The sequence below is a fragment of the Sus scrofa genome, chromosome 13 (genome assembly GCF_000003025.6).
Source record: "Sus scrofa isolate TJ Tabasco breed Duroc chromosome 13, Sscrofa11.1, whole genome shotgun sequence".
Taxonomy (NCBI): domain Eukaryota; kingdom Metazoa; phylum Chordata; class Mammalia; order Artiodactyla; family Suidae; genus Sus; species Sus scrofa.
Window position 1 is genome coordinate 45,604,512 of NC_010455.5, and position 26,521 is coordinate 45,631,032.

General features: G+C 42.4%; 1 protein-coding gene and 1 long non-coding RNA gene across 8 annotated transcripts in view; both read right to left on the minus strand.

Moving 5' to 3' along the window:
* LOC110256261 lies at positions 582 to 15,200 on the minus strand. 3 transcript variants are annotated; one of them, XR_002337622.1, is made up of 5 exons: positions 14,076 to 15,200; positions 13,496 to 13,563; positions 11,562 to 11,697; positions 8,315 to 9,377; positions 582 to 1,786 (listed from the first exon to the last, which is right to left on the minus strand). It is a non-coding gene; the product is annotated as an uncharacterized LOC110256261 (long non-coding RNA). The 3 variants fall into 3 exon arrangements; XR_002337623.1 differs by having other exon boundaries at positions 8,315 to 8,450; positions 9,298 to 9,377; positions 13,496 to 15,200; XR_002337621.1 differs by having other exon boundaries at positions 13,496 to 15,200.
* PRICKLE2 (prickle planar cell polarity protein 2) overlaps positions 15,861 to 26,521 on the minus strand; it is a 347,924-nt gene continuing 337,263 nt past the window's right edge. For all 5 annotated transcript variants that reach the window (XM_021069189.1, XM_021069188.1, XM_021069190.1 and 2 more), the window contains one exon: positions 15,861 to 21,903. In XM_021069189.1, coding sequence (XP_020924848.1) covers positions 21,029 to 21,903 — 875 coding nt within the window. In that variant the 3' untranslated portion in view covers positions 15,861 to 21,028. The remainder of the gene's footprint in view (positions 21,904 to 26,521) is intronic.

Sequence of the window (26,521 nt, forward strand, 5' to 3'; positions counted from 1 at the left end):
ATCATCAAAAAGTCTACAAACAATAAGTGCTAGAGAGGCTGTGGAGAAAAAGGAACACTAGTACACTGTTGGTGGGATTGTAAATTGGTACAACCACTGTGGAAAACAGGATGGAGATTCCTCAGAAAACTAAAAACAGAACTACCATTTGATCCAGGAATCCCACTCCTGGACATCTATCCAGAGAAAACCATGACTGCAAAGACACATGTACTCCAATGTTCATTGCAGCACTATTTACAATAGCCAAGACATGGAAACAACCTAAATGTCCATCAACAGAGGAGTGGATCAAGAAGATGTGGTACATATACACAATGGAATATTACTCCGCCATTAAAAGGAATGAAATACCGGCATTTTTAGCAACATGGATGGACCTAGAAATCTTCATGCTAAGTGAAGTCAGCCACCAACATCAAATGCTTTCACTGACATGTGGAATCTGAAAAAAGGACAGACTGAACTTCTTTGCAGAACTGACTCACAGACTTCGAAAAACTTATGGTCTGCAAAGGAGACAGTTTGGGGGTGGGGGGATGCGCTAGGGGTGTGGGATGGAAATCCTATAAAATTGGATTGTGATGATCATTGTACAGCTATAAATGTAATAAATTCATTGAGTAATAAAAATAAATAAATAAAATAAAATAAAATCTACAACCATTTGATCACTTTTTCCCTCCACAAGAAACAGGCCAACAGAATCCTATGTAACAGACATGGCAAGTCCCCAGCTTTGTGTAAAAACATTATCACCCAGACTGATGGTCCAAACTACAGTGACTCCTTGTCCCGGCTGCTCAGCTGAGGCCATCTCCCTCCTTCGCCCCAGATGTCCAAGAAACATGTTAATTAATCACATGCAAATGCCTGGTTGCTCACAAGGAAAGCTGAAGGACACAATTACTGTCTCAAACTCTCACTACTCAGGAAACCTCTGCTCCAAACCAGAGCTCCCTACATGCTGGCCCCAAGGCCCTGTTCTCTGTCTTCCCCAAGTCTGACCATGGCAGTGGGGGAAAGATGGTTTCCTCTCTACCACATCACCTCAAGCATGGCCACAGGCCCTCTCAACTTAGGCACAAGCCCAAGCCCAAGCCCATCCCAGGTCCCCCACTGAGCTGGTTCTGGTCTCTGTCTAGTGTGGCGCCATCTTGTTGCACAACAGTAGAGGCATAATTTGTGTCCTTTTCCTTGAGCATGGTGCCCTCATGGGCCATGCAGGACCATTGCCCTGACAGAACCAGACAGCACATCCACTCTTGGGACCTCTCCACACCTCGGAATCTTGGCCCGAGTCTGCTCTAATCTGACTGAAGGAAATCATCTCTTCTCTCCAAAGTGAATTTATGCCCAAGTCAATTGGCAGTGGGATCATTTGTTCCCTTTAGGGAAGGACTGCCCCAGCCTCACCCTCAGGGATGAAGTTTGACCCCACAGTCCAGGAAGACACTTCCTAAAAGCTTGGACATTCTAATAGGTCCCCAGCCAAATGCTATTTCAATCATATCCATGCCACCCTTGTTGCAAATATAATTATTAAAAGATATTTGCAGTCATTACACATTAGAGTGTTGGAAAAATAGTTTTTAAGAAAGGAAAGTAAATTTCCTGATGCACTTACCAAGTATCACTCAAAAGGTGACATCACGAATTAGTGTCAATATGGACTGGCCCTTACCACCGGCCAACCTGGAATCTCTCCGGGGCTCACAGATGGGATGTGGGATGGATCAGATCCCAAGGCATGATCACTTGATGTTCATCCTTTTCTAGACTGACCCTGGTGGAAGAGGGTGAGAGGAGATGATAAAATGTTTCCTTGGGACAATAAAGGGAGCTGGGTCCTGTCTAGAGTTCAAGCAGCATGTTAAACCTTCTATTCTACCCCAACATCTCCTGTAACTTCCCCAGGAGAGCTGGCTCCCAGGCTTGGAAGCTGGGTGATGGATTTCACCTGAAATAGGAGTTGATAGGAGTGAGGAGAAGAAGTGACCAGAGGAACCAAGCTGACCTATTTCATCTCTCTTCTTGGCTCAGTATATTTGGGATTTATTCGTACCCACTCCCCTCTTAGTAAAGGATAATTTGCCTTTGCATCTCACATGTATCTTTTTTTTTCTATCTGGGGCATTGAGAGAGCAGCAGACTTGACCAAGAGCACAGAGCTGACAAGGGGCAGAGCCTCAATATAAAATATGAGCAGTGTGCATAGTTCCCTTTTAAGGGTCCCCAGAAACATCTGAGTAGGACCAGGCAAATACTGTCTCTTCTGGTTGGTTCCAGATTGATCTTCCTACTGCCCATTTTCAATGGCTTTGCCATACAGCCTCTTCTCAACAGATTTTCCAGCTTTTCCTCACCCTCTTTCCTTATGATGCCCTCAGTTCTGATCAAACAGAACAGTTCAGGATCTCAACTTCCCTTGCTTGAATTGAGGTCACAGTCTCTGCCTCAGTTTTCTTCTACTCCAAAATGATCCTGCACATTGTTGCCAGAGTAAGTTTTCCACAAAACAAATTGAGTCACTTCATGACCTTAGAGCTTAGAGGTGCCTCATTGCCAGAGAATGAAGCTCAAATTCCTTTGTGTGGTACCCAAGATCTTTGCTGCCCACTCCACCTGTCTCGTGAATCTTGTCTATCTCCCCATCTATCTCCCTGCCTTGTCTCCTGGCTCCTAGGATCCTACCCACAGTAAAGCCACAAAATTCCCAAATACCTCACACTGTTTCATATTGCTGGCTCAGGCTTTGTGGTTCCCTCTGCCTTTCCACTTTATCTTTACCTGTTAAACTCCTACACATCCTTCAAAACCAAACTTAAATATTTTCCTTGAAAAGTGCTTACGTCTATTTTTCTTGTCTTTGACCTTGAATTACTTAAGATCAGAAGCCATATCTGGAGTTCCCATCGTGGCACAGTGGATATGAATCCAACTAGGAACCATGAGGTTGCAGGTTCGATCCCTGGCATCAATCACTGGGTCAAGGATCCAGTGTTGCCATGAGCTGTAGTGTAGGTCGCAGATGGGGCTCGGATCTGGTGTGGCTGTGGCTGTGGCATAGGCTGGCAGCTGTAACTCTGATTCAACCCCTAGCCTGGGAATCTCCATATGCCATATGTGCAGACCTAAAAAAAAAAAAAAAAAAAAAAAAAAAAGACAAAAGACAAAAAAACCCAAAAAAGTCTAGAAATTATATCCTTTTAAATATGTCTGGTGCTCAGCACAATGGTGGCACAGAGGAGGTTCTTTATGAGATTTTGGGAAAAAAATGTTTTATAAAGAACCTACTATGGGTCAGCCACTATGCTCAGCCCTAGAAATATAAAAATTTAACAGCAAACAGTCCAAATATGCTATTTGGGGCTGAAGGAGGAATACTCTCTTGGTTTCATTTGCATTACCTATGATTTGTGACAGTAGCTGCTGATTCATACAATTTTTTCAAGTCACGTGTCTCATTTAAGCAACAAGCTTGTTTTTAAGAAGTAGTAGGTAAAGTAGTGTTTGATACAACTTTCATATAATAAGGATTTAAATGAAAACATATCTTTTGTGGACTTCTTACAGTGCACCAAATTTATACACTTTGGCAGAAATACACAATTCCTGAAAAAATAGATCCTGACACCCATATGCTCACCGAAGTGTATTATTAACATTCTTTGGTACACAGTGTGGCAGGCACTGGATCAAATTATGCTCCCAAGATTGTTGTGCTGCTGAATGAAGAACCTTTATCATGGAGGTGTTAGCTTTGGCTACTTGACAGCTACATTACCGTCCTATGTGATAGAACATGAAGGATGAAAGGGGAAAAAGGTCTATTTCCAACCAACTTTTATTTCTCATGGTGGAGTCTCATAGAAGGGAATGAGAGGAGAAAAATCAAGCATCCAGTAGAAATAATGAAATAGAATTGGTAGGCAAGCAAATTCAGATGATTCACTTAATTTCATTCCACAGAACATACAAAAGTTACCTAGAAGTTTGCTCATTAATACAATCCTCTGAGAAGGTGAAAAAGTATACTTGGCCCAATCTAGAGATGGGCTTTTCTCATGATGCTTTTATCACTGTTGACAAAGACCCATTCAGAGGATACAGGTAGGTAGGTCCTATCCAGATGTCAAGCTTGTTGAACCATTAGTGCTGGGAACTGGAGGAAGCCATGCCCTCCCTCTCCTTTCTCCTTTCCTGAAGGTCCTGCCGACTTGGTTCTTGGCTGAAATATGGCTTCACAGGATCCTACGGGAGAGGAACACTTGACGGTGAAGGCAGAACAAAGGCCCTTTTCCAGTGCTCTGTTGACATTGTTGATGTGGTTTCATTCATTATTATATCCAGTGCTTACCTGGATGGCCCAGCTAACAGAAAGACCTCTTTGATATCCCTCAGGGGCTAGCAGTGCATGTTCAAGATTGAGGAGGATACAGAAAGCAGAGGGCCCTCCAAGGCAGAAAACGGAGACTTGGAGAGCTGCAATATTCCTGTTCTTTGGAGTCCTGTTTCTTCCTGGGTTTCTTCTACAGCCTATTCTCTGTAGGGCACTTTCCTGACCATTTTAAGAGTGTTATTTTCAGCTATTAGCACATGAGGTTGAAACCTTGTTTGTGCTCTAGTTGCTGTGCCTTGGGTATGAGCTCTTGGTCTCAGTCTTTACAATTATTTTTTGATTTTGAACTTAATTTTTAAATTGAGGTATAACCAATATACAATATTATATTAGTTTCAGGTGTACAGTATTGTGATTCAATATTTTTATAGCTTGCACTCTGTCACTACTATAAAATATTGGCTATATTCCTTGTGCTATACAATATATCCTTGTAGCTTATTTATTTTATACATTATAGTTTGTACCTCTTAAATCCCTACCCCTATCATGCCCCTCCCCCCTTCCCTCTCTCCACTGGTAACCACTTTGTTCTCTGTGAGGCTGTTTCTGTTTTGCTATATTCATTCATCCGTCTTATTTTTCAGATTCCACACATGAATGATAATAACATTCAGTACCTGTGTTTCTCTGTTTGAATTATTTCACAAAGCATAATACCCTTTAGGTCCATCCATGTTGCTGCAAATGGCATTATTTCATTCTTTTTGTGGCTGAGTAATATTCCATTATGTGTGTGTATTTGTGTGTATATATATATGTGTGTATATACCACATCTTCACCTATTCATAAGTTGATGGACACTTAGGATGCTTACATATCTTGGCTTTTATAAATAATGCTGCTATGAATACTGGGGTTGGCCTCAGTCTTAAAAAGATTCATTTGCAGTATTGTGTGTAATGCATTCATTTTCAGGACAAAGATCTGGGAGGAGGAGGAGGAGGAAGAGGACTGCTATGCCGAGGTCAGAAAGATTCTTTTCAGGGGAACATGTGTTTCGGGTGTCATTTATCTTATAAGTGAGGCTAGGTCTACTCAAAATACTGGCCTATCAGTTGAGAGGCTACAGAATATGCAAAGGCAGAACTGGAAGCTGGAGAATCTCCCACCACAGTCACTTGAGGGTGATCAGCTATGTATTTCCAGCTGTCTGGTGACTGGGTCGGGGTGGGGGGTAAGGGGGTGGAGAGCACTGGCAGGGGATGGTGTAAGGAGCAGCTGTGCACTTGTGCCCCTGCCCTTCTGAGTGCCAAGTGCCGCTCAGATATAACTGTGTGGTCCCAGGCAATACCCTGAGGACCAGATGGAGGAAGCACCTTTCTTCTTGAGCCATTGGGCCAGTTCAGTGCAGACTTTAGTTAGGACCCTTGGGAACACTTCTCTGGGGATTCAGTGACCCTTTTGAAAATACTCATAGTTCTGAGGCCCTGGCTGGAGATATTTAACACTGAGCAGGCTAGCAAAACATCCCTAAAACCACTGGTAAAAAACAAAACAAAACAAAACAAAAAACCAAAAAACCACAGGACTCTGACCCGGGAATAGATCAAGAGAAACTCAGAGAGGAAAAGGCTTTTCTAAGGATGAGGTTGGGCAAGGGAAGAAGGTAGGGGTCATCTGCTCAGTTCAAGTAAGAAATGGGGAGGTGGGAATCTCCATGTGAAACCCTGGAAGGAACGATGAAGCAAATAATCAAGGGCTCTAGGGAAGTGAAGGTTGTGGAGTTAACATATTGGGGTAGGGGGTGGGCTACTGAACCTTCTACCATGCCTTACTTTTTATACTAGATAACTCAGATAACTAGGTAACTGGAAATTTTTCTTTTTGTAGGCCAAACTTCAGCTTAAAAAAAAAGGATACGAGGAAAGCAGTTTTATGAAAGCAGGAAATTTGTCTGACTTATTCATTGTTTTATCCCCAATCCTAGAACAATGCACACAGTAGGTACTCAATAAATATCTGAGAAATGAATTCAGCTCAGTCATTTTCTTGCACAGCCTCTGCCTTTGTATGAAGGAGGAGGGTTTTTTTCCCCAATCTTTCAAGGGTAGCATTTTGGGTTATAGGGGGCTCCATGCAATCTGGATAATCTTGGCATGGGTCATTAAATTGTTTAATTCTTTTATTGTTTTCACTCAGTAAGTATTTGGAGGCCACCTACACTGTACAGGCACTGAGCCTAGCACGTGAGAACACCATGGTGAGCAAAATCAGTGTGCCCCTGCTTGGAGCTTATGGTCTCAGAAGCTGGAACTCCCCAGGGCCATACTTAATGGATGGAGGCTTTAACTAACCAAACAATGTAACCAAACCAAAGCAAGCAAGCAACCAAGCCAACAAACAAAGAAGCGACATGGAAAGCATTGGCTCCTTGGCCTTCAGAACTTCTTCTGGCTATCGAATAACTCACATGACGACATGGTCCATGTGAGGAGGAAACTTGAGAGGCCATTTTAGATTGGCCCCCCGGGTATTAGTCCAGTAAACTGGGTTATGCTGTAGAAACAAATTAACACTGAAATCTCTACAGTTTAATACAACAAAGGTGTCCAGGTGACCATTGATCTACACAAAGGTTTGGACTGTGTGAGTACACTTACATGAGGCTGTTTTTCAATAGCAAATTCTATGGTACTATTGCTTCTGAGGTTGAATCTATGGATGTATAATCTTACATATAGAGGAAGCTTGGATATGGAGAAACTAGGCATTCTAGGACCCACTATAAATTATATTAAGATTTTCAACTGGGTGAAAGGTTGGAGCTCCTAATTGTTTAGGGGCCAACGGTATTTCTTATTTAAATAAAGCTTGTTGTGGAGGGCTTCTTGTATGCAGTGACTCAGGGATCTGGTCTGCTTCCATGCAGTGATTCAACATCTCAATCTGGGCATCCTTGTCATTGTGGTCTGGGATGAGAGATGGCAGGCAAAGGCCTAGGGGCATACCTCACCTCAGCTTAGTACTTTGGTCACAACTAGTCACGTGACCCCACCCACTGCAGGTGGGTGGGAAATGGGAGGGAATACATGGATATTCAGTGAGCATTACATGTCTCAACCACACCCATTCCTTACACAAAACGCCCCCTGAATCATCATTCTGCAGAATGGAAAAACAATTTTGAAACAGTTGAGAGATGAGATTTAGAGGATAGGTTTTGCAAATAAATGTGCTGTTTTCTCTCCTGGGCGCTTTATCTGGGAATGCTTTTGAAATGAAAAGAATATAGCTAGTTCCTCCTGTTTCTAGGTCAGAGGAATTCACTGCTGACTTTGGTATATATCCATAGCCCTTTGATTTCTTTTATAGGCCAGGAAAAATGCATCTTCACCTGCATATTTTCAGATGGTAAGGTCTGTTTTTCCACCCTGGTAAACAGTGACGAGAGAAGACTCTAGATTGTAGAGTAAGCAAACTGGTTTTATTAGCTCTAAAAATTTTGTATTATCCACCTTTTGAATAGATGCCTTTGCAAACCTTCATCCATTGGGCTCTTGTTAGCAATAAACATAACTAATTGTATCTAAAATGTTAGAAAAACAATTGCTTTTGCTAGAGTCACTCTTTGTTCCTGGGTAGAAAGCACCTACTTCCTTCTTCATGCTTCTTCTGCCGCTGGGGTTTTTATTAAGGAATGTACCATCTCATTTATTTCTAATTCTGCTGCAGATTTCTATTACCTACTACATGCACTCTGTTCTGTCCTGGCTTGTTCAGGCACATTTTCTAATAAACCATAGTCATGTAATTAGCACTAGATGTGAAAGAAGAATGTCGAAATATGATAATTTATTCCATTTGCTAATATACGTTTCTTCCTGGGTAGTGCTTTTCAGATCAATATGGATTTGCCTCTTAAACCTTCACTTAGCTAGGAAGGGTTCTTTCCTTAGGTCACAAATTACCTGATTATAATTCAGTGGTATGAACTCTTGACTTTGGTTTTTGCATTCAGAGTTGATAGTACTTGAAGTGCTGGTAGCTTCATTATGGAGTCCAAGTGGATTATTACTCCTTGAAATTGGAAAACACTAGGTTTAGCTGGAGTTTAAAAAAAAACAAAAACAAAACTCAATTTGGGAGAAATTCAGCAATGCAAACCTGATCATAGCCACAGGCACTAATACAGAGCTTTGAGTGAAATTTTGCCCTGCAGCAACTCAGCACCCAGAGGAAAAAAAAAAGCCTACACCCAGGTGCAGCACTCCAGGGAACAGGAACACTCAAGGTGTAGAAGGTTAAGCTTGTGCTTTCCTTTCTCCCTTTGAATTTACTGAACCAGGATTTTCAGGAATTTTCCTTGTGACATTCCTGCAAAATATTTGTTGAGACTGTCCTATGTTTTAGGGCCCAGGGGAACAGGCTGAAAAGACAGCATCCCTGGACCCTAATGCCAGACTGTCATGGGGGAGCAACAAAACTGTCAAGAATGAGGTGGTGATAGGGAACATGCAGAGGTCCCCCTGAGAGTTTGAGGCAGAGGGACCTATTTCCAAATCACTGGGACCATCCTGGAGGAAGCATGTCTGAGCTGAACCCTGAAGAATGAGGGATAGTGGGTCAGGTGAAAAACAGGTAGAACAGGGAGGGTAGGAACTTGAGTGTTTTCAGTGGATGGAACAGTGGGTACGAACGACTGGAGGCAAGGGAGAGAGCACAAAGAGACAAGGAAAGATCAATGTGGTTGGACTTCCACACTGTTGGTTTGTCATATGCACATCATACACCAGTGGCTTGTGTGGTCCTTTCTGGACATTTCTCTGAGACAAAAGGAGCTGAAGGCAGAGGGAAAGGGCCATATCTGAGACCTTGACTACCAGAAAGCTTTCCGAGGGTACTGGCCTTGACCATGAGAACAGGTATGACTTTTGTGGAGCCATCCTCTTACCTGGCATGAGGACACCACCTGGAATGGAAGTCACAGGGCCAGTGACATCAGAGGAAAAGACTTCTGTGGTCCCTGCAGCTCTGGAGAGAAAAATTCACCTGTGTCCAAAATTACAGAGTAGGGAGGGAGGAGAAAGTTGAGGTACTGAATAAAGCAGGTGTACATATTAAGGAGCAGGACTGAAGAGTTCCTGTTGTGGCTCAGCGGTAACAAACCCAAATGGCATCCATGAAGATGCGAGTTCCATTCCTGGCCTCCATCAGTGGGTTAAGGATCTGACATTACTGTGAGCTGTGGCGTAGGTTGCAGATGTATCTTGGGTCCTGCGTTGCTGTGGCTGTGGCATAGGCTGGTGGCTACAGCTCCAACTGGACCTCTAGCCTGGGAACTTCCATATGTCACGGCACAATCCTAAAAAAAAAAAAAAAAAAAAAAAAGGAGCAGGAGTGGGAAAAGGTAAACCAGGACAGCAAAGTAGGAAAGTCAGTGCATGGGGTGGAGACAAAATGTGAGGGGAAAGCTAACATCCATGGGCTTCAGAATAGTAAGATAGTAAGAGGGGCAGCAATAGAGAGAGAAAATTTTAAGAAGTTTTCCATGCATGAAGAGTTTCCCTTCTTCTCTGGCATTTCCTTGAAAGACAGTACAGATTTGAAATATTGAGTAAAGATCTGTAATATTTTTCGGTTTCTGAATTGTGCTTCTTTGCATGCAGTGCTTGGTTGAGACTGGGCCAGTTGGAGAAGTGGGGTTTGGAGGGTCGAAGAACTTTCCCTTAAAATGGAACTCCAGTTCAGTAAGTCCAGTGTGCATGACTCTGGAAGTACATGCAATAGATATTAATTCTGTTTTTCCCTTTGTCATAGGAGATACTTTTTGGTGTGTCTGCCCAGCCCATGACTTTCTCTACCTGAAAATGCTTTCCTCACCCACAAGAAGGAGCACTCCATCAGCAATCTAGCACCAAGGAATCACCTCCTCTCCTCCGACAGCTGATTGGACCAGAAATGAGCCCCTGACCAAACCTGGGCCAATCAGAGTTTCTTTCCTGAAAATAAGGGTTTAAATGTGGGGGCCGTGGAGAGCCACAAACATCCCCAAGCACCCCACCCCCCCAAAAAAGAAAAAAACTGCTAAAGCAAATCCACAAAGGGAGATTAAGAAGACAACTGAAGAGAAACAGAGGTTTGAAAATGGGGATAGAATTTTTCTGAGCCCTTAGTGGCTTTCTTCTTCCTGTGGCTTTCCTCTTCCTGGTTCCAAGTTCTCATCAAGGGGCTTTCCTTCCATTCTTGCAAGATACGCAGTATCCTTCATATAAATTCCTTCTCTTTTTGCCTTTATGCTCATATGTTTGAAGTTTTGACCACTTAAAATCCAAAGCATTTGGTCTAAGACAGTTGTCTTTTATAGCCCAAATTCCTCAAGTTATTTCCTTTCTGGTATTTCTGGTCTCATGTGTTTGCTTACTTGTGTGTTAATGGTACAAAGCAGCCCATCAACCCTGATGATCTGTTTTATCTCTAGAATAAGCTAGCCTAGTAGGGAAGCAAGAATCTGCTAGTATTTTAGTGAGAAAGCTGTTCTGCTGGGTACGATTCCGTCATTTATAATGGCTTAACCATTTCCCGCTAAACTTCAGCCTGGGTTTATCTTTATCTATTGCATCTTCTGCTAAGGTTTCCATCCTGGTGTCTTGTCTGGACATCTCTCTCTCGGACAAAACTAGGTATAGTTGCAGATGATGCTGGCATTGATTTTCCAAGAGGGTGATGATTCTCATTCTGGGCTACTAGGAAACCAGTGAATTTTACGATAGATGAACATTAGAGAAGCAGACCCTTCCAGATTCAAGCTATGTCACAGAAGCTGGACTGCATGTAGCACAGAAGGGCTCACAGAAGATTAAGAATTTCCCATGAGGAGAGGCTCAAGGCAGTTTTTCCCAAAGAGTCTTCTCAAGATCCCTGGATATTTATGCAAGAATGCCATTTCCCAGGTTTCCCTTCCTAGGGAAGGGTCCAGGGGACTCTGGATTTTAAGTCATTTACCTAGGGAATCTGGATGTGTGAGAGCCATTGGTTATAGGAGCCCAGAATGGGAATGCACAAATTCAAACATAACTGTGAGGTTGTATTTCACAACATGTTCACCCTCTTCTTTCGCTTCAATATATGGTCATATATACATCTCAGAAAAATTAGTCAGTTAAACCACATTTCTTTTCTTTGATGACTATCACTACTACAGGAAAGTGAATATACCCAAGAGTCTCCAAAATCAGATTGTAAACTCCAGGCTCATATCTCTCCATCTTGACCAACAGCCTGTTATCATCAGATTCTCCTGAAGTGGGTGGGGCTGGGAGGTACGTTTTTTGCTTTTGTTTTGCCCAGATACCTAGGAAAAAACAAACAAATGCTGATGTAAAATTTCTTCAAGGGGGGGGATTCCTCAGACTAGTTAGCTTAGATTGACACGGAGGGCCTAGATAATAAAGCAGATTCTGGGGCTATACCCCAGATCCACTGAATTAGAACTTCTGTGGGAGATGTGTATTATTTAATTAGTTCTGAAGGCATTTCTTAAATACAGTAAAGATTTGGGCCTTTCTGGAATGTTGAAAAATCTTATTTAATGCTTACATTAGAAGACAAGACAACAAACATGCTTAGATCAGATACTAATGGTATCTAATTCCTAACACCCTTTCTTTGGGTAGGAGAATAACAGTAGTAATGATGATGATGATGATAAAAATAACAGCTATTGTGTTTTAAGCTCTTACAGTGGCAGACATAGTGCTAAGACCCTCATTATTCCAGTTAATCCCAGAAACTCCACTATTCTCCCATTTGTTAGATAAAAACCAAGACTCAGAGAGGACATGGCCATTTCCCAAGAGAACACAATTAAGTAAGTGTTTGAGATGGTATTTAAAATGCAAAACTTTCATTGAAAGAGATGCATGCACCACTAAATCCATTGCAGCACTTCTCACAATAGCCAAGACATGGAAACAACTTGAATATCCATCAACAGATGAATGGATTAAGAAGATGTTGTACATATACACAATGGAATACTACTCAGCCATAAAAAAGAACAAAATAATGCCATTTGCAGCAACATGGATGGAACTAGAGACTCCCAGACTAAGTGAAGTAAGTCAGGAGGAGAAAGACACATACCATATGGTATCACTTATATCTGGAAAATAATGTATAGCACAAACGAACCTATCTACAGAAAAGAATCAAACTCATTGACTTGGAGAACAGACTTGTGGTTGCCAAGGGGAAACGGGAGGGAGTAGGGTGTACTGAGAGTTTGGGGTTAGTAGATGCAAACTATTGCATTTGGAGTGGATAAGCAATGAGATCCTGCTGTGTACAACATGGAACTGTATCTAGTCACTTGTGATAGAACATGATAGAGGATGTGAGAAAAAGAATGTATAAACACACACACACACATATATATGTATGACTGGGTCACTTTTCTGTACAGCAGAAATTGATAGAACATTGTAAATCAACTATAATAGGAAAAAATAAAATTTTTAATAAAAAACAAAATGAAATAAAATGCTAGAGGCAAGTGGGGCAAAATGAAAGATGTGGTAGCTGGCATTCAGAATTCATCCTTAGTGTTTTATTTGGGTTACAAGGACCATTTCAGCGCACATAGGAGCTTGTATAGTTACATAATGTAACAATACATAAACCCAATGGGGAAGAGGTGTGTGAAGGACAAAAACCCTCTAGTAATCCTAGAGACGTGCCTCCAAGGCAGGCTCTAGAATCTGCGTAAAGAGGGGAAGTCCTGGGAACCAGCCCCTTTGGGTCCTTTCACATCTCTATGCCCACATCTGTGGCTGAAAATGTCATCTGCAGTGTCAGTAAAGAGAGGATGATGCAGTCATCAAGCCACTAGCCACTGCAGCTACCCTTCAACTGTGTACCCTGAGGGGATTCAGGATGGGAAAGAAGCAGGATACTGGCTCTAGATGGTTAAGGTGCATATCAAAGGAGTAATTTCTAGGAGCCCAGATGCTTGCTTTTCCCTGTACATAAAGAAGTGCACTGAATTCATTAGCTTGAGATGTCTGGTTTTCTTTAATTAACAGCAAGCTGTTGATGTTCTGACTACCTGGTTTTTGATGCAAAACTCCAGCACATCCCGGCTCTTCCCTTACCTCTTTAGAGTGGTCCCTCAGAGCTATCTGAGAGGCTGTCTTCTGGGCATAAGACCTCAGAACACCTGCTGAATAAAACATAATTTTCAACTTTCAGACTGTGCATTTTTTTCAGTTGAATGTCCATCTTTGCTCTTGGACCTGCCCTCAGCCTGAGCTTCTGCTTTCCTGTCTCCTGTTTCCTTACCCTTCATCTTATGACGATGCTCATGGGCCCATTTCCACCTCCTGCCAGCTCTCCCTACACATCCTCCTAGCTTCAGCTTCCAGTGTCTCACTCTCTCGGAATTTTTTAATTTCTATTCTTCAGAGAGGGAATCTAATCTGATTGGTCCACTTTGCCATGCTGTGCTGTTACTTAGCTGCTGTTCTTGACTCCAACTCACTGGTTAGCTGCTGTTCTTGACTCCAATCATTTTGCTGAGGAAGAGGAAGAGGGGGGTCACGGAGAGAAACCATGGCTATACCTGAAAGCCATGCTGCCCAGGAGGGTCTGTGAGCAGAATGGCCACAATCACTACCATTTTTAAACACTTCATCCAAAGGTTCTCAGAAGGCATTAGAATTAAATAACCTTTACCTGCAACTCCTCAGTCCTCCTGGTGAAGGTGGGTGAGACTATTTGCTGTTCCAGATTTCTTGCCTAGTAGAAAGTCAAATTCACGCACTCCTTTAGAGTAGGGATTTTTGTTTTGTACACCGCTGTATTCCAAGCACCTAGAACAGTGCTTGGCACAGCATAGGCTCTTAAAATAAACAATTGTTGAATGAATAAATGACGTTGCAATATCCAGCAGCTCTCAAATGTTGTGGATCAGACACAGGGAAATCTAATTTACACGCTGCTTTGGTCTTGGCTCCCAGACAATATTCATACCATCCAAATACCACAGCCATGCAATATAACTCTCCACACAACTCACTTTTGTTTGCTTAAAAGAAAATACAAATATTTTTGGGTCACCTGCTGGTTTCAATTCCTGCTCCTAAGTGAAAATCCACCCCGAGGCCAGGGGAGGAGTCAGTTTAACAAATCCTCAAGGCACCGAGATGTTAAGAAGGCCAAGCTTTAAGCTGGTGGTTCTCAACCAGCAGTGATTTTTCCTCAGGGGACATTCAGACAAGGGTGGAGACTTAAAAAAATTGTGGTAAAATAAAAACATAAAATTTTCCATTTTTTAGTGTAGAGTCCATTAGTAAGTATATTTACATTGCTGTGCAACAAATCTTCACATTAGTCTCATCTTGAAAAACAAACTCTATTCTCTCCTCCCAGCTCCAGGCAACCACTCTTCCACTTCCCGTGTCTGTGAATTTGACAATTCTACATAGCTCTTACAAGTTTAATTATGCAACATTTATCTTTTGGTGACTGACTTCTTTCACGTGGCAAAATGTCCTCAAGTTTCATCCATGCTGCAGTATGTGTCATAATTTCCTTCCTTTTAAAGGATGAATAATAGTTCATTGTATGTACAGGCCACATTTGATTTATCCATTCATCCATCAATGGACATTTGGGTTGCTTCTGCCTTTGAGCTATTGTGAATAATGCAGCTATCAATCTGGGAACAGAAATAGCTCTTTGAGATTGAGTTTTCAATTCTTTTGGGTATATACTCAGAAGTTGAATTGCTGGATCATGTTGTAGTTCTAATTTTAATTATCTGAGAAACTGCCATACTGTTTTCCACAGAGGATGCACCGTTTTACTTAATTTTTTTTTTCTTCTTTTTAGGGCCACACTGCTGGCATGTGGAACTTCCTGGGCTAGAGGTCAAATCAGAGCTGCAGCTGCTGGCCTATGCCTTATTCGCAGCAACACCAGATGAGGTGCATCTTTAACCTATGCCGCAGCTTGCAGCAAAGATGGCTCAACCTACTGAGCGAGGCCAGGGATCGAACCCAAATCCTCATGGATACTATGTTGGGTTCTAAACCCGCCAAACCACAACAGGAACTCCAGATGTACAATTTTACATTCCCACCAACTGTTCCAATTTCTCTACATCCACACCCCACATTATTTTCTTTTTTTCCTTTAATAGTAGCCATCCTAATGGGTGTGGTACGGCAACAAGTCTGGTTGTCACAGCTCAGGGCAGGGGTGCTCTTGGCATCTAGTGGGTATAGGTCAGTGATACTGTTAAACAACCTGCAACACACAGGACGGTCCTCTGCCACAAGGAATGGGCGACAACAAAATTCAGAGTGCCCGGGCTGAGAAATCCTGATTGAAACAACCAGTTCCTTTTTCATAGCAGATCCTCACACTGACCCATGCAGCCTCTCTCTTCTGTTGAGATGTTCCAAGGCAAAGACTTCCAAAACCCTGGAAAGCAAGGGAAGACTGAGACGAACGGCATCATTTCTTTTATTCAAATTTTATTGGAAGTTTACAAATGTATTACAGACATCAGTAAAACATCATATTCATTTTACAGGGCACGGATCTCAAGCAAAGTGTTCACGACAGTCTCTGGCAGAGCCCACACCCAAGGTCCACTGCAGACCTTCTTAACAAATAGCTTGACATTGACACACAACACAGACTCTGGCGTGCCTCACCTTCTCAGGCCCTTTGAGGTTTTGTTTATGCACTTGGAATTCACGTGGGGGTTGGACAAAGTGATCCTGCATAGGAAAGGATGTGTTTAGAAGATGGAAAACTGCCAAAGGCCTAACTTTCTAAGGAAAAAGGAAGACCCAGGGGCCTTAGAATGTTAAGTCAGGGTCTATGATGGAACCAAAATGCTTGATGGAAAACCATGGAAATTAACTAGATAACCTAACTGGTGAGTAACTCTGAGAAATTTAGAAAAGCGTGGTCAGCGACCTATGGAACATCAATGGGCAAATACTGAGCAGGGCGAGGGATGTCTCAGAAAACTCTCAGGATAGAACAAGACATTTTTTTTTTCTATCCTACAAATTCATCGTATCTAAATCACAGAAATGTTTTCTAACACTACGTGACTCCCCACCCCCTCCTTTTTATTCCCCTTGGGGATAGCTAGTTTTGTCAGCAGGAAGTAAGCTTATAAAACAGCATACCTCCCAACAGTAAGTCATGTTTCATAGGAGTCTTGTGTTGATGGGCCTTCTATTATGAGAAAATGGAAAAAGACTAAGATCTTTTGCAATTCTAACCTTGACGACTGCTTCCAAGTGGTCAAATTGGCTCTGGTGTCTGCTGAGGCCCCAGAGGGACTGACCATTGGAGGCAAGGACAACTCTCGTTTCTGTTTCTCTTGTGCTTTGAGAAATGTACCTCAAAAGGCGGCCATCTGGAACTGCCTTGAGAATCGGCAGAGGAGGCTTGGCGGAGTCCTGCACAGGGAACGCTGTCCACAGAGCCCATTTCAAAGCCCCGAAGGTGCTGAGCAGTTGCTGAGGGCAACCCTTTTGGCATGAAATCCTCAGAAAACTGAATCCATCGTCCACTTCCTTTTGTTATAGATAGAGCCTCCTCCTCACACAGGAGCATCTGGTTTCTGTTAGAGAGAAACACGCAAAGAGCACTTCGCCTTGGAATTTAAATATTTGTGTTATTTCTTGTTAGAAGGTAGGATTAGACCAAGAATAAGATGGACTCTTATCTGACCTCTGTGAAATGGTGAATAGAAGGCTGCCTATAATTGACCAAGAACACGAGAATGGAAAAGGAGGCCGAAGAGGTGTGTTTTTGTTTAGCCTAAAGAAGTCAGCTTTAAAAAAATAAAATAAAATAAAATAAAAAACCCTTTTTTAAGCATCTGCAATACAAGGGCATAGGAACTGGAGCCTCACAATTATTTATGGATGATGGTGAACTGTTTTGGGTCCATGACAAAAGAGCTCAGGTGGGGAAAGACAAATAAGAGCCATTTCACAAATAGGATTTGTCACCAGGCAAATAAAATCAGTTCTGATCAGCCAGTCCTGGCTGTTTGGAGTGTTGCAAAGATTTTTGCAGCTGCATCCTTGCTCTCTGGGAAGTAGGCAGTGGTATCTTGGTTACATGTGCTCAGGATGCTGGGATGACAGAGCATGTGCTATATAGATGGCATCACTGGCCCCACCTGAACTTAGCCACTGGCTGGTACCTAAGAAGCAGGAAGCTGCTGCAGGGGGAAAAGATAAAATCTTCTTGTATCAAAGAAACATCCTACAGAATGGGAAAAGAGGATGAAAAAGTGCTATCAGGAGGTCTAGGAGAAAGGCAAAATTGCTTGTTTGTGGGGCTGGCTGAAGGTGGAAGGGAAAGACCAGGGAAGAGAAGGAGAATGTGATAAGAGCTTGTCAAACAACCAATACTAAAAACTTCCCCCCACTTAAACATGTGCAAAACCAGGAAGTGTGGTCCTGGTTTCCCTGACCTCTTTTATCTTCACACTTGGTAGGAACCCCAAACTATATGACAGATGGATTGGTACTTGAATGCCACCAGTCTGCTAAGAAACTTGTTCACGGTAACAAGGGTGATAAGCATCGGCAGAGCTTTTCAGGAAACTGTCAATGACTTCTACTTGGGAAAGAACCAGTTCCGTTGCCACTGAATTGAGCAGCAACAGGAAATGAAATGAACTCCAAAGTGTGGTTTTATCTAAAAGGTAAGAAGATCAGTATGAGGAGAGGTAGGAAATAAAGCCAAACAAAAGGCATTAGAGAAGAAACCGAGAAAAGATTACTTTTATAAAAACAGTCTATGAAAGATGAAATGATGATCTAAGAAAAAGGTGGGAGCAAGCTCTACCCTCAGGTGAAACATGAATCACCAAGAGCTCCTGGCGATGATGGAGAAATCAGATAAGGACCCTCAGATCTTGCCTCAGAAAAGAATGCATTGAATTTTGGGGAATGGGATTCTGGGATATGTAAGTGCTTCCTAATAGGTGGAACTCCCAATAGAGTGACATCCTGCTCTCTCTAGGGCATTCACTTGGAGGTTCCATCCTCATCGTGAGGATTTAGCTGTCCTCCGTTGGCATTCTCCATAGTGTCCGGCTGCATGTGCGGTCAGGAGGTGACAGCTGCAGGGGTGACATAGAGGGAGGTGATCTTGCTTGTGGACCATCTGACCATGATGCCTGCATCTCATCATACCTCCAACTCTGACCAGTTCAGCAGATGGATGCTCCTGGGCAGCTAGATCTGAAATTGCTTATTCCTCTCATCCCTTTGGGTACCACTTATGTGTCAGTTTCTAGGCCACCTTCTTCTTTTTGTGGATGGTGGTTAAAGCCTCATCTGGGACATGTTAAGAGGTACTCTAAAAAGGACAGAGTTAGAAAGCAATGTTTACTAGGAGAATTTCTTTCCTTGGATTCCAGGCTAGAGGACAGACCTTATTTTCACTTGCTGGCTAAGTTAAACGATCTAACTTCTTTTTTCCTCTCTTTTCTTTATCCAAAATGCCTTTTTGTATTCTCATCAATCAAGGAACTCAGAACTCCAAATTGGACTCGCCCAATTTCTACCAGAAACCTGCCACGTTGGTCACGTGGTGGTGCACGTTATTTCTTATTCAGTTTGCCAAGCAGTTTACAAACTTACTATACAAACGTAATAGTGTTAATTCTCCAGAGGCTTGGATAATTAATGAAGCATTTAGATATGAAGAAAGCATGCGGAAAACAGCCACAACCAACATTTGCATTGCTTTTTTTTTTAAAAAACATCAGTGACAATGACAAATGTCATATTAACACCCAAAAAGCAAATTATTTTAATACATCCTGAACGGAGTGCCATTTCCACATCCTGACAGCCTTCCTTTCCCCCAGACCCACTTGGGATGGTGTCTGAAAAGCCATTTTTCACATTCTCTCCATTAAAAAATACTAGAAAATATTAACTACTATTGAAAAGAGACCACGCTCACCTCACCGTGGCAGACGGCCACTGAGATGCACTTTGTACTATATCAACAGTACACCTCACTAAAGGTGGGTCCTCCGATGGATTATTTCAACTGCCACAATCCACAAAGGGGAGGAGGAGAATGGAAGTAAAAGCAAGTGCTTCATTTGTAACTGAAGCAAGGTAGGAGGTTTTATTTTACTATAAACAACACAACCGTTAAATGTCTTCTTTAAGCAAACTCACTTGTGAGCCCATTTTCTGTCTGACCGACGGTCCCCAAAGTTCCAAATGGAAATCCTTCTTTCAATAACATGTGCTTTTCAAGACCACTATACTGAAATCTCCTGGGTAGCTCAACCTTTCTAGGTAACCCAGAAACTCTGGTTACGGAGCATGTTAATCTTTCTTTCCTACAAGCATGGGGGGCTATTCAAAGTGGTCACTGCCTCTCCTCTACTCCATTTTCAGAAGTTCTTCTCTGCTCTGCTCTTCCTTCATATTCCTTTTCAAGTCTCTAACTTTGATCTGTTCCTTCTCTACATATGACCTATGACCTAGAACACACCATCACTCCCAGAGCCCCTTGGAACCTTTCTGTCCTGAAATTCCCAATGCTGAAGTTCATTTGCGCTGAGGACAACCGGTTGTCAGGCTAAGGCAGCTGTTCTGTCTGCCTTGGTAAAAGAAAGCAGGTAATACGATCCAGGAAACATGAGCACCAGAAAATAATGCCACATTCAAAACAATGTCATGCTGACACCACACAACAGCACCACTCACAGTCACTTGATTTTCCCCAAGGGACAGATCAATGGTAAGCAACTTCAGTGTCCCCAGCAGGGATGGCGTTGCTCACGGAACTGGATTGACACTGGTTGGTTTTTCTAAATTGGCAAAAGTTACGTTGGCAAATATGAATTAAAAAATTACTATCACTCTGTAGAGAAGAGATTCTACTGAGGGTGGGAGCAAACTTAAGGATGACTCCTTAAGATAGGATGGAGCATCAAATGCTTTGGGTGTAATAGGTAATTTTTTTTTTTCAGCCACAAAAAGCCAAATTGGGTAAACTCCTTTGAAAAAGGTCTCACTGACATGTAACAAATTTGTATAGAAAGAAGAAAAAAAAAGTGGTCCTGACCACCTTGGAGTCCTACTCAAAGACAATGCTAGATGTGCATGCAAGTCGCCACTGAGTCCTACGATATAGAAATTCCTTTGATATTACAAAATACAAAAATATTTTATCAGAACTCTCATTTACATTGCATTTACAATGGACATGTAAATAACTTAGTCTTGGGTCCTGGCTAATAAAACAAATTACTTACTGGAAAAAGGGTCCTAAAAGTAAGAGAACCAGAGAGGCTACAAGCGAGCGGGGAAACAATTTTGCCATCTTGCCAGTGGCAACTTGACACAGAGGGACGGGAAGGAGGTGACCAACCCTGGCCTCTGTAGAGTCTATAGCGTTTCCAAAGTGAAATGTGCAAATAATACTCAACATGCCAAGAACTGTGACTACCTACCGAGTCAATCAGTCACCCTATCTCCATCAACAGAGTGCTCTTTTCTTCTCTCCCTGGAGCCACCCCCCACCCCCAAAGCGCTTTAAAATTTAAAACAGTGCAAGTTTCTGAATGTACATTCTTAGCTCCCATCTTCCCCTGGTCCCTGACCCTCATTGGATTAAGAAATGATACAGTTTTTGCTCTTTTGTCTTTTCCTGCTGTGCAACTGTCCCCTGCCTCCTAGCGTGGAAGACTTGGGAAGGCCGTATGAGCTGTATTTGTGTAGTAACTCGTCACTCGTGACATATCGCAGGTGGGCGGGCTGGGGGATGGGCTCGCCTAGGAAATAGCCCTCGTTGTCAGACTCCGAAGAGGAGGAGCAAGTGGAACACCAATCGTACTCCGTGAAGTAGGGTCCCCATCGGTCCCCGAAGGCATTCTGCAGAGCCAAGTCCGACACAGTACGGGGGCATCGGCCGTACAGGTCCCTCCGGGACCCCTGGCCCAAGCTCTCCTGGAAGCTCCGCTGGCGCATGAACTGGTCATAGTCCTCCCTGGCTCTCAGGGGGGGCCTTTCTTTTAATCGAGAGATGGCCTCGCGCTCGCTGGCCAGGTGGAGGGCGTTGTCTGAGCGGGAGCGTCGCGATCGCCTGGACCGGTGAGGTCGGAAGCGGCGGTTGTCATCACGGGAAGTAGCTCTCCTCCGCGTGCGCTCGCTCATGGGCTGGATTCTCACGCCCTCTGGCCCCGGCAGCTTGTTGCCCGCTATGCCCCCATCAAAGTCAAAGCTCTGATGCATCCTTCCATGGGCCTGCAGGTCTCTGTACCCGATGGGGTTGCCGAGTGGGTGGAGGTTACTCTCCATCTCCTGATACTGCTGGGCGGAGAGCAGGCTGCGAACGGACTCTGCGCTACGGAACTGCATGGACGAGTTCAGCGTGCCCATGTTGCTCAGCTTCTCGGACACATTCATCCCGGAGTCTTTGCTGAGGTCAGGCATGGAAAACCGGGAGAGGTGTTCCTGGCGCTTGGCGCCACCATCCGCAGAGAGGCCTGGGGTAGACAGAAGAAAAGACCACAGAGGTTAATTAATACAGATGTGCAGCACTGTGGGTTATTTGAACCATCATTTATCCAGGGTCGCTTGGGACAGTTATACAGTTGTACACTGCATAGAGGCTCTCTCAGCAAGTATGTAGTAGGGGTCTCTCCCCTCCACAGTGGGCCAGTGTCCACTCAGAGGGGGCACTTGGTTAAAACGCATCCAGAAAGTTTTTTTTTTTTTTTCTTCTAGTCATGAATTCCTTCATAGGTTCATCAAGATTACTTAAGAGCCCATTGTGTGTCTGATACATGCTGTTTCTTCTGTTTAGAATTTCACTTTATGCAGTGCTCCAATCACCTCCTTGGTTTAAATGATGCACTATAAACTGCACACGAGAGAGATTTTGGAGGGAGAAGGTTCAAGCTAGAGAGCTAAGCCTAGAATCTAGTCCTATGAGAGTGGCTCAGTTCACGTCCATGTTTAGCCTCCAGCAAACTCCTGCTCTGCCTGCTGTCCCTCAGCCTCTACCTCAAATGTCTTGAAAACTAAGTGACTCCCTGGGTGTATACAGAGGGATATTTACTCTCAGGCTGTCTAGTAAATGACTATTCCATGGTTCTAAATGGGCCTCTAGGAGTCATAAGATGTGAGGGGGGTTAATCCTCTTTCCCCTGAGAAGGCACTTTTTAAAACCAAGCAGTAACCCTAATGCTCTCTAACAGCAGGGACCTGCATTCCCTAAGTGCTGCCACTGGCATAACTGAGATGAAAACCATTTTGAAGGTAGCAGGAGATTCTTGATTTCAGCAACTTCCATTTTGCCCATCTTGAAGCAGTATGCTCTAAAGAGCAGTTTAAGGATGGAGCAGGTGGCAAAAATCTCAGCATTTTCCACTCATGATCAATGGAAATGATTAGCAATTTCACCATTTCTGGTCACAGACAACATGGTTTTGGATTGCACTGGCCCATTATAACCCCTGCCACTGATTATTCCACCCCACCTACTAGGGCCAACGATTTTTGCTCCCTTCACGAAATTAATGTCATGAGCACTTTGAAACACTACTTAAGCAATATCTGCTAAAGCTAAACACACACACACAATATGTGTGCATATATGTGTCTATGTGTGTGTGTATACATATATGAATTATGAACAAAGTTGCTTTGAATACCTGTGCCTTTTTTTTTTTTTTTTTTTTTTTTTGGTGGCTTATGGAAGTTCCTGGGCTAGGAGTCAAATCGGAGCTGCAGCTGTGACCTATGTTGCAGCTTGTGGCAACGTTGGATCCTTAACCCGCTTAGTGAGGCCAGGGATCAAACCTGCATCCTCATGGACACTATGTTGGGCTTTTAACCCCTGAGCCACACAGGAACTCCTGTGTGTATATGTATATATATGTGTGTATACATACATATATGAATTATGAGCAAAGTTGTTCTGAATAACTATGTCCATTTTTTTGGACCTAACATACTCATTTCTGTTGAGTATTTAACCAGAGTGGAGTTTCTGTAACTTTCCTCTTATTTTTATTATTATTATTTGGCTGCCCCTATGGCATATGGAAGTTCTTGGGCCAGGGACTGAATCCTAGCCACAGCTGTGGCAACACCAGATCCTTAATCCCCTGCATCACAGCAGGAACTTCCTTTATTATTATTTAAAAATTTTAAAAATTACTTTCGTGAAGTATAGTTGATTTAAAAAATGCTGTGTTAACTTCTGCTATACAGCAAAATGATTGTTATATTCTTCTGCTGTATATAATCATTGTGCTGTACTCAAAATAATTCTTTTCTATTATTAGAGGATACTGAATATGGTTCTCTGTGCTATACAGTGGGCCCTTGCTGTTCTATGACTCTCCACTGCCACTTTTGATTATATACACAAAAGAAATTATTGGTCCAAAAATGTACAAGGGTATTCAGAGAAGCTTTCTTTATAATATTCTAGAACTAGAAATAACTCAAATGTCAATTAACAGGAAAAAGGTTAAATAAATTATAGTATTTTCTACCATTCCCTATTAAAAGGAATCAGGAGTTTTGGAGAAATGGCTGATTCCAGGACAGGATGAGCTTGGAACATCTTGCTATGCCAAAAAGCAAGGAAGTGTTAAAAATAAGAAATTATGGGAGGGTTTTCAGAAGAACATGGGACCCAACTACAAAGGGATCCCAACAGCTAAAGGTGAGCAATTTGAACATTAAAACAGCAATGATTTATAAACCACCGGAAAACTCAGAATTCATGAATCCTTACTGATAACATATAAAATATCAGTGAATAAGTGAGAGGAGGGAAAGAGCAGACTCTTGTATATAGTAGGCAGGAGTGTATAAACAGAAGGAATGCTGGGTGTGGAAGAGCATCATTCAGTAACCATTGTAGGTCAAAAGGTACTAAATTTAGGCAGTAAAATGTGATTGGGGAGCAGGATATTTGCCGGGTGTTAAGTGTTTCCCCACATATTGCTTATTATTGGCAAGAGAAAACTTAGTAACTATACAATGGAGAAGTCAGTCAACACTCTGACCATCTCCATCACCAATGAGGTACCACTGACATCATGTCCTCCCAGATGGGATGTCCTAGGGAGGACACACTCTCACTTACATAGTCTTTCAGTCAAGAATACTTATCCTGGATGTATGCAGGGGGAAACACTAGAAAAACCCCAAATGAAGAATGTGCTATTAAGAAAAAGGGACTGTACTGTTTTCAAAAATAATCAGTATTCTAAAAGAAAAAGACCGAGTGAAAGTTCTTGACTGAAGGATATTAACAAACCATGGCAGCTGTACATAATACCTGATCCTGGACTGGAACCTGTGTTGTATCAAAAATAAATGCTATAAAGGATAATTTTTCCTCAATTGACAAAAACTGGGCATGAGCTAATAAATATATCATGCTAAATTTACTGTGGTTAACTGATTATGATAATGTTAGAGAAGATCCTTATTCTTGGAAATACACATGGAAATATATGGTAGTAGATGTCCAAGATGGATGTAATTTGCTCTCAAAAGTTTCATAAACACATTGTGTATATGTGCATGTGCATGCACACATGCATGTGCAAGAGAAAGTAAATGATAAACCACACGGGTAAAATGTTAACAATAGATGAATCTAGATAAATATATGATGGGTATTTGCTCCATTTTTGTAACTTTTCAACAAGTTTGAAGTTTTTTTCAAATAAAAATTTTTAAATTGCAGTATAGTTCTATGGTGCAATGGTCTTCACTTCTAGGAAAAATTACCGGGGTTGGGGATGTTACTAGTATCTAGTTGGTAGAGGCTAGAGAGATACTGCTGAACACTTGATCATGCATAGAACAGTGCCTGCAACAAAGAATTATCCAGCCCCAAATGTCAATAAGACACCAGTGGAGAAACCATCATATAATGGAACACTACACAATGAGAATGAATAATTGCTCCAAACAACATAGATGAATTTCACAGAAAATGTGGAGACACATAAGAGTACATGCTGTACAGTTCCACTTATATGAAGTTCAAAAACAGGCTAAGGCTGTCTGTAGTGACAGAGGTCAAGAGAGTGGGAGGGGAACAAGAGAAACTTCCAGGGTGTGGGAATTTGCTCTACCTAGATCTGGGTGATGATTATAACATGATGCACACGTAAAAATTCCTTGAGATGCAGTTTATGTCTTTGTTTGCTTTCCCTGATGTAGGTTATAACTTAATGATAACGGTGTAAAAATAATGTAATGCTCTCATTAAACAGCCCAATTTAAATGTTGGACATGCCTGCAGAGGAATTATCCATACATCATACTTTCCAGGCACTTTTTTTTTTTTAAATTTCATTACTGGAATAATTGTCAGGGCAAGAGGAGTTGAATCCTCCAACTCCCACTTTGCAAGCTGCTTATCTGTGATGTCATACCCATCATAAAAGCTGATTTACACCAGCTTAATCACTTCCAGAACCTCCCCAATCTGAAGGTGAAGAGAAGATAGCAATGCAAGATGATGAATGACTAGCCTTAGCAGATAAACCTAGTCAGGAGGGGAAAAAAAAAATCCTTCAGAAATCCCACCAAGAAACAAAAGGCACAATGATCTTTGCTGTACCTGGAATGGAATTAGGGTTAGGATAAATTAGGGTTAGGATAAATAATCTCGCAAATACTATACATTCCCAAACATGCTATCTTCTTGAACCTGTCTTTTATAAGCCCTAAAGTCATGCATTTCAGAAAACATCCTGCATGGGAACAGATGCATATTTCAATGAGGAGGTAAGTACAAGAAAGGGTGGCTTCTGGGAAGGACAAAAGTGCCCTAATGCTTAAGCTCAGAGTCTGCTTTCAGTTGTACCTAAACGTAAGCCAGGAGATGTGTGGGTGGGAAAATCAGCCTTCAGGAGCCTTTAGTTCATGATTTTGGAGAGACATGAGCACCGTGATGTCTGCATAAGGATTCTGGATTTGGCCAGTATGAAATTAACCACAGAGGCTCTCTGTTTAGAGGTAGGCACACAATGATTGCCCATCTCTGGGTAACATGGGCCATTTTACACATGCCTGTATGCAAGAAGGCTCTGAAGAGAAGTCTGAGGTAAAAGATGAGAAAGAACA